Below are 8,685 nucleotides of genomic sequence, written 5' to 3'. Positions count from 1 at the left end.
TGTAGTAAATCATTTCATACTACATAACCCCCAAAAGAATCTCAAGATTATAAGGAAAAAATATTGACCAAAACTATTAAAACAATTCACGAAAAACATATTAGATCGAAACAAAAGAGTTTTTAGTTTAGAAAGTAATTACCTGTTCAGATATGTCATCAAAACAATTTCTTTATAGCTTTCTACATGACAAATAGTTCAAAGCTGCAACGCCTTGGACTAACTATCCAGGTAAACATTCCGAGCTTTACAGCCTTTTTTTGTTCCCTAAAGAATTGATATTACAAAACTTCCAAGGAACTATACAAAAGTACAGAATGACCCCACATTTCCCACCTCTATCTCTGCAAAGAATGATCGGAAAATCAGCATGCTGTATATCAATGAGATTATTTAGCAAAAATAATATGACAATGTTAAGGGGATCAAAGAATTATTGATCCAACATTGCACAGGCTGTATCAAACAACAGTGAAAATAATTCAACGCTTCAATTTATACATATCAAGTTCAGAGTATCCTGCAGGCTCTCCTCCATCAATGAAGAAGGTTGGACTCTGGGTTTGGTTGATCATAGTTTGATCTTCTGTTTTGACAGCTGAATCATAAAGTGTCCCAGGCATCATGCTCATTCATGGTTCAGATGTCTGGAGCTACCATTTTATCAAAATAGCAGGAAGCATTAACTATCAAAATAATCCTCAACAATGGCAAAATCTGTGTACCAACTGTGACCCGGATTTGGCATTGGTGCTGTAAAAAAACTACAGCGTATCAACAGTCCAGATTTTATTTCAATCTTTCTCATTAGAAACTTAGAATTAAATCTTGACCGTCGAAAAACTACAGCACATATCCTGTAGTGTTTTTTTACAGCACCCAAGTCAAATCTGACCTTATGACACTTTAGTTGGCAAAAGGCTGGCAACTGCATAAACCGTCGTCAAATAATTGCAGATGTGCCAACCCAGAACACAAGGGCAATCATAGGACATGAATTTGGTAGTTACCATGAGCAGCAGAGGCCCGACAGGTATAAAAGGAAAAGGATAATGTAGTGGTTCCAGAGCCCCTTCAAATGTCACATGGTAAGTTGGTGACCCTTCATATTCTGCAACTCCAGAACCCATTCAAACGTCAAAACCTGGCATTGCAAACTGTGTGGCAAAAGTTTCAACTCGGGTCCGGAGTTCAACAATGTCCTTGTTATTTTCGAGACCCTTCAGAAAAGCCTTTTGCAACTTCCCATGCTCTCGCTGTACTGTACTAGCAATCTGTGCAGCTCTAAGGAGGAATTCAGCAATTGTCTCAAAATCAATCTCTAGACAACCTCTAGTTGTCATAGCCGGGGTACCTGAAAGCATTAACAGGAAACGCTATTATAAAACCACTGTCCCTTGAAATACATTTATCAAGTTTAAAAAATTTACAACTTGAAATCTATGAATTCTTCACATACCAATCCTTACTCCTCCAGGAGTGATGGTTCCATTGTCACCGAAAATAGCAATTTTATTGAGAGTTATGTGACACATCTCGCAGACTTTCTCATAATTTTTACCTGTAAAATAAAAAATAATACAGAAAAGGATGGATTAGGAGATGCTCAGAGATAGGAGAATCAAAAAGAAAAAATTAGTCCCAAGAGAGTTCAGAATAGGACCGTGTCCCAGGTAGGGAAAAGGAATAACCACAGAAGAAGAAATTGTGAACCATATTATTTGGTCAATTATTTAATAACAGATGAAAAACATAATTTGTATCCTATTATAATAGCAAGCACAAACCAGCCTTTCAATGAAGTTATTGTGAGAAGGCACAGTGCTTCAAAAAGTTAAAAGAGCCGTCAGGGTAAAGTGTTGTCAATGACGTCTTTCTCAAATCCTTAATTGATTTTAGTTAACAACGAATAGATTTGCTTCAGATGCTAAAGACAGCAGGTGGAAGAAAAGCCTCTACCTAAGACATCCATCGCTATTCATTCTCCATCCCACATTATCAAGCTACATCATTTTCACATCTAACAAATTTAGTTTATGACACAGCCTCAGGCACCTGAACTTATCATCCATTCAAGTTTCTAAGAAAGGCAACACTCCAATGCATAACCACCCCCAACAATCTAGTAAGTCTTCCATTGAAGAACCCTAGAGGTTGGAGTTTCAAGTAAGAATCTCCAATTCAAACATCATGCCAAAACAATAATACACCCCAATTCACTGTAGTCAGAAAAAAGAAAAAAAAAAGAAAAAAAAAAGAAAAAAAAAGAACCCTCATCCCCAATACCTCCAATGCATCATAACATACAAAATTTAACTAGGCGAAAACAAAAATTGTTAGAATTCTAGGAAGAAAACTTTATATGCAAAAATGTAATGTACCAGCTTGCATCATATAGATATAATAATACCATACCTGTTAATCCAAAAGGCCTTAGATCCCAAAGTAACAAATGGTTGTCTGTGCCACCAGTAACCAACCTGCATTTTCTTCTCAGTAAAGCAGATGCTAGAGCCCGAGCATTTCTCTTCACCTGTTGCATATATGCCTTGTACTCAGGTGTAGCAACTTGTTTTAAGGCTATGGCAAGAGCAGCGATGTGATTATTGTGTGGTCCACCTTGCAATGATGGAAACACAGCAAAGTTTATCTTTTCCTCAAAATCATATTGGTCGCTTTCGTCTCCTTGACTCAAGAGCATTCCTCTCTTCCTTGGCTTTGAACCCTTTCTATAGAAAATTATACCTCCCCTAGGACCTCGAAGACTTTTATGAGTTGTTGAGGTGACAATGTCACAGTAGTCAAAGGGGTTAACAGATTCCTGTCAAAAAAAAAATCCAGACATGTTAGATGGAACATTTTGTGGATGGATCTGACTCACATATATGTTAGTTATTAAGTTTTTCCAGAGACAACCACAGTTGCCTTCAAAGGTTTCAAAATAGTGGCATTCAAAAAAAAAATAGAGATCTTAAATTTAGTTGAATGGCAAAATTTAATTTATTCCAGAATAACAAGTCCAAGGAGATTGCTAAGAATGTTTTTTTTTTATAGGTAAAGGAGACTGCTAAGAATGTTCTGGTGTACAAAGTTTATAAGTATAATAAAAACAATGTCTCTCTACTAAACCAAAAGATTTTGGATACAACAATTATTACATACATGAATATGTTCTAATGACAAGGAGGAGGTGGATAAACTCAAAATAAATAGAGCAAGGTCAATGATAACACTAACAACACAATATCTTAGACACCAATCCTGCATCACCAAAAATTGTCTAATAATATCATGCCAATAACCAAACATAACATTCCTTTTTGGCTAGTTTGAGACAGAGTTACTCCCCACATGCCACCCCACCCATCAAAACCTACCACAACCACCAAAGGCAAGCAAGAATATGTCTTAATGAGAAACAAAAATCCAAATCTTTTAAGAGGCAGCAAATAAAACTAACAGCACAATAGTCAGTCCACTGGTTATTTAGCACAAAAGCCATGTAAGGAGTAGGTTGAGCTACATAATTATCATTGACCCAAAGGAGGATAGCATACCACAAAGTTAAGATCTAACAATATCTGGCATATGTACTAAAGCCTGTTGCAATAGTAGCCAAACCTAAGACGTCTGTGGGAAGCTGTACCACATTGTCCTCTTTGACTACTTATGTTGCTGAGAGAAAGAAAGATATACTTGTTGATCTCATCCAGCCAACAACAATGCAGAAAATATTTCAAATTCTAGATTATTGGACCATGACTGCCCAAATGTACTATGCGGTCACATTGAAAGGGCAACTCATACTGCATCGCAAAATAACATGACTTCTATCAAGGTTAACATTACCTTCCCTTCAAGAAATGGAGACTTCCTAGTGGATGCAGCATTAGAACTTGTGGCAAACAAAATATACTTTTCTTCCACAAACACTTTGTCCTTTAAACAAGACTTGAACTTTCCCCCTTACGGCCAATTTCTGAGTTACTGCCTATGAACTCTAATTTCCTACCTCGTAAAAAAGATTTAGACAATTGCAAAAAGAACAACTAAACAAAACACCAAAATGCCAAAATTCAGTTAGATGACATCAAATAACCGCTATATATACAAACCAACAGAGTAAAAAAAAAAAAAAAAGACATTACTCTACAATGCACAGGCACAAAGTAAACAAGACATAATGACGCGCACACACACAAAGCAAAAAACCAAAAAAGCAAGCAAGCATCAAGAAAATAACACAACCACGGACAGTGAAATTTACACAACCTTAGCAGCAACAATGCCACTTATTTGAGCCATATCACACATGAGCACAGCGCCACACTTATCCGCAATCTGCCTAAACCTGGCATAATCCCATTCCCGAGGGTACGAGCTCCCCCCACAAATCAATATCTTGGGACGATAATCCAACACCCTCTCCTCAAGCTTATCGAAATCAATATACCCCGTTTGCGGATTCACCTTATACGGCAAACTCTCAAAGAAAATCGACGCCCCGGAAACCTTCCTCCCATTGGGCGTGCAATACCCATGACTCGTATTCCCTCCGGACGGCGTATCCAACCCCATTATCCGATCCCCAGGAAGCAACAACCCCGTGTATACCGCGAAATTCGCAGACGTGCACGAATACGGCTGCACATTCACGCCCCAATTATCCGAATCAAGCCCGAACGCCTCCAATGCGCGATCGCAACACAGCGTTTCGATCTCGTCGATGTATTGGTTCCCGCCGTAGTATCGCGCACCGGGCATTCCTTCCGAGTATTTGTTGGTCAAGTGGCTTCCGAGCGCTTCCATTACGGCCCGGCACACGAAATTCTCCGACGCAATCAATTCGATCCCTTTGAATTGCCTCTCTTTCTCCTTCTCCATTATCTCGAACACATCGGGGTCCGCCACGCGCAGCGCCGCGTGGCCCCACGACCGCACCGCGCCCCGCCGCGACTCAAGGTCGGGTTCGGCCGAGACCGCTCTCCTCGAGTAGGAATTCGGCGTGGAAATCGACGACGATGAAGACTCCCTGTCTCGGCGGCGCTTGAGGCACATAGAGTGACCGAGAAGGCGGATTTCGTCGACGCCATCGTCATCAGCATCAGCGGGTTCGGCGTCTAAAAAGGAGCCGTTTTCAGCGGGCTTCTCGGTGGGGGTTTGGGGTTCAAGCAATTGGAGAGCGAAGGGTGGTAGCGGTTGGTGGGTGGAGGTGGGGTCACGGAGGCTGGAGTCGAGCTGGAGGGTGATGGAGTCGTCGGAGACTTGGGTACGGTGGGGTGGCGATGTATGGGACGAAAACCCTAGAGAGAGGTTCGCCTGTGGTTGGGTCAAGTCCATCTCCGAAACACCAAATCAAAACCCTAGCGTGTATGAAAATAAATCTCTGATGAACAGCCACAGGAATTACAATTCAAGACTTGAAGACTTGTCGAACTCGAAAGATTGATTTGTGATTTGTCGTTCCAAAATAAAATAAAAAAATAAAATAAAATAAAAATAAAAAAGAGATATGCGTGGGTTAGACGGGGATGTGTAGATTCGAAGGGGATGCACCTGGACGTTGATGAGCTGGCAAAGGTGTTCGGGTGACTTGGAAGTCGGGTCACCGGTCATCGGGTTTATAGAGGATATCTCTGTTGTGGGATTCGTTTGACCTTTTCAATACGTGAAGAGCCATCTTTATGAATAGTTTTTTAGTTCCATTGGAACGAAAGGAAACGGATCTGCTTCGGTTCTTTATAATTTAATGAAAGAAGGTGAATCAGAATAGCCTAGAAAGACTGGAATAGTCTCGATGTAATATTATGTGATAAGCATCTAACTTATTTTGCAACGGGGGACGAGAATGATTATTTTAAGGTTATTTTATTTCACATATATTCTTCTATGTTTAATAAAAAAAAAAATTTTTTTTTTAATGTAATAATCGTTCTACGTCCCAAACATAATCTAAGTGTTAGATCTCTTTTTTTGTTTCACTAACCCTTTGCATAATCTTTCATGCCCATCATTGGCCCATTTTTCTCACTTGTCTTGATTGATTGTCCCCTATCACTTAAACTTCAAATTTAAACTACGGAAAAGTATGCATATCCCCTCAAATTAGCAGGCAATTTGCAATGTCTCTCGAAACTATCGGTTGAAGCAATGTCCCCTTCAAATTATAAAAAAAAAAATTGTAATGTACCACAAATATCAAAAATACCCTTGATAAAAAAAAAAAAAAAAAAAAAAAAAAAAAAAAAACCCGTTGACAAACCCACAACCACCACCGTGGGTTTTCACCATGCTTTTTTTTTTTAATTATTTTTTTAAAAAAAAAATAAAAAATTATAGGGGTATTGTGCCTTATTGAAGAAATACCTAAATAAAAAATTATGAGAATTTTTGTCTTTTTGCATGACAAAAAAAGGTATATTGCAATTTTCTGGTAGTTTGAGAAAAACATTGCTTCAATCAAAAGTTTGTTGGTGACATTGCAAAATGTGTTTTAGTTCGAGAGGTGTATATGTACTTTACCTATTTTACAATGATCAAGTTAGCACGTTTGTTTTATTTTTTTGAAAGTTGTCATTAAAGATAAATGTTATGATATCACTTATGAACATGTTGTACTAATATGATTTGAAAGAAAGAAAGTTCTCTTTAAGAATGTTAATGCTGAAAATTAACAATAACTACGCATGCTTAGTCTTCGATTCGAGATCCCTACAAGACAGTCAATCGTTAGAGTGGTGCGCCCATAAAGGAGGAGGGAGCGGCGGTACCACTTCTAATACTTAATGAAAAAACGAAATTGACTTCTAAAAATAAAGTGTGTGCACAGGTGTCAACAAAAATTAAAGTACAGCGGAAAGTAAATGACACAGATTTTTGTTGACGAAGTGGAAACTCAGTTAAGAGAAAAACCACTCCGGGGCAGCCAAACCCAGGAATTCCACTATTCAGAAGACATAGCTAGATACAAGACAGTAACACTCACATGTACCGATGCAGTGATCGTACCTTGATCTCTGACATATAACCCAACACGAACGCTTTCCAACTAGGTTCTCATACCTGAAGGGGTCTTCAATGGAACTCCTTACCTTAGAGCCGACCTCTAAGATAGACTTCGGTTTATAGCACAGCACACTTGTAAAACGGCTTCAGAGGGATTGATGACTTCTCTGAGCTCTAATGGAATTCACACTGAATTCTTGCAGTTCTCAGTGCCCAAGGGCCTTTATTTATAGGCTAAGGGCTCAAATGAGCATCAGGCAAAATATACATGGGCACTGTCCGGATGTTGGACATGGCCGTCCGGACAGACAACTGTGCGACAAGATTTTCCGAAAAATTCGCGGGGAAATCTTTTCTGTTTAAGGACATCGTCCGAACGGGATGGCACATCGTCTGGACGGTCGCACGTCCGCTGCAAGTAATTTCCTTATAAGGCTCTCGAGCGTCCAGACCATGGGGGATGAGCGTCCGAACGGCTATTCTTCAACACACAATTTCCATATCGGTAATGCTCGCGTCCGGACCATGATAGGTAGTCGTCCGGACGGTTGAAGTCGAATCGGCAATTTCCTTTTTTGATGCACGCGCGTCCGGACCATAGCTGTCAGACGTCCGGACGGTCATATTTGAATTACGATTCTTGCCTTAAGGAGACGCGCATCCGGACGAGATGCCACATCGTCCGAACGGTTGACTGATCTTTCCTTTCTTGGAACTTGCAAAGAAATTAGAAGCTGATCGAGTACTGGGAGGCGTCCAGACGTGATGCTGAAACGTCCGGACGGATGCAAGCTGGCACAGAAACTTCTCGATACAGTATGGGGTCCGGACGGAATGAACACTTCGTCCGGACGGATGATGCTGGTCTATTTAGCTTTCGAACGGGATGACACGTCATTCGGACGGATGGAACAGTGGACAGATGGGCGTCCGGACGGGATGGCTCGATCGTCCGGACGGTTAACAGGGAACTTGAATTCTTTTAACTTGCAGACTCTGAATAGTGGAATCCCTATTTACAACATCTTTACACTTAAGTGATTTTGTCCAAACACAGAATGAGGCCAAATACTAACACTTAAGTGAGTAAAGGTGTTGATGTAAGGTAATAAGAGAATAAAAAAAAAAAAAAAAAGTAGAAATAGGGGCATGAAAGTATACCTGGGTCTAGCCTTTGGCTAACTATATATAGACGTGGTCTTGGCTTGATTAGATGCCTGCGTAAAGCGAGTATCGCTGATTTAGTGGATGATTGAGCCTTTGATCACGTTGAAGTATTTTAGGAGATTCCTTTTGGTGGACGTTCATTTCCTTCTTTAGGAGAGTGATTTGCAGTCTCATAATCATGGGGATTTGTTGCCTCTTTGGCGACGTCTGTGTGCCTTAAGTCAGGTGTCTATTGGGCTTGCGGGCTTCTATGTGACCCAAAAATTACGCTTTGGACGTATGGATATTGGGTCGACTATTTATCGGGCCAGTTGGGAATGTAAGCCTACATTCCAATAGTCTCTCATTTCCTTTGGGCTACCTGTGTAGGCCAATGGGAATTAAGTTGAAGATAGTAGCCTTTATTCTAGTAGTTCCACATTCCATTGGGCTACTTGTGCAGGCCAATGGGAATTAAGTGGAAGATATTGTGGTGGGCCTCCATTCCAGTAGTTTCTCATTCCCTCGGGCTAC

The 8,685-nt window shown here is 40.2% G+C and overlaps 1 protein-coding gene across 2 annotated transcripts; it reads right to left on the bottom strand.

Moving 5' to 3' along the window:
• Positions 1-246: 246 nt before the first annotated feature.
• LOC133881536 (serine hydroxymethyltransferase 7-like) lies at positions 247-5,490 on the bottom strand. 2 transcript variants are annotated; one of them, XR_009902542.1, is made up of 5 exons: positions 4,273-5,490; positions 2,416-2,821; positions 1,460-1,561; positions 1,011-1,354; positions 247-653 (listed from the first exon to the last, which is right to left on the bottom strand). XR_009902542.1 is itself a non-coding variant. In XM_062320482.1 (4 exons), exons 1-4 carry the CDS (start codon positions 5,338-5,340, stop codon positions 1,131-1,133), a joined length of 1,800 nt encoding a protein of 599 aa, XP_062176466.1. In that variant the 5' UTR covers positions 5,341-5,490; the 3' UTR covers positions 247-1,130. The 2 variants fall into 2 exon arrangements, 1 of the variants encoding a protein (XP_062176466.1); XM_062320482.1 differs by having other exon boundaries at positions 247-1,354.
• Positions 5,491-8,685: the final 3,195 nt, after the last annotated feature.

The sequence above is a fragment of the Alnus glutinosa genome, chromosome 11 (assembly GCF_958979055.1).
Source record: "Alnus glutinosa chromosome 11, dhAlnGlut1.1, whole genome shotgun sequence".
NCBI classification, from domain to species: Eukaryota; Viridiplantae; Streptophyta; class Magnoliopsida; order Fagales; family Betulaceae; genus Alnus; species Alnus glutinosa.
The sequence above is the reverse complement of the archived record's forward strand: the minus strand, read 5'-3'. Positions and strand labels throughout refer to the sequence as shown.

Bases quoted from the DNA above. Each gene is read 5' to 3' on its own strand.
- LOC133881536 (XM_062320482.1), bottom strand. From the start codon at position 5,340: ATGGACTTGACCCAACCACAGGCGAACCTCTCTCTAGGGTTTTCGTCC. The intron at 1,562-2,415 runs GTATGGTATTAT...TTTATTTTACAG, and splicing joins AAGGCCTTTTGGATTAACAG to GTAAAAATTATGAGAAAGTC. The intron at 1,355-1,459 runs GTATGTGAAGAA...TAATGCTTTCAG, and splicing joins TCCTGGAGGAGTAAGGATTG to GTACCCCGGCTATGACAACT.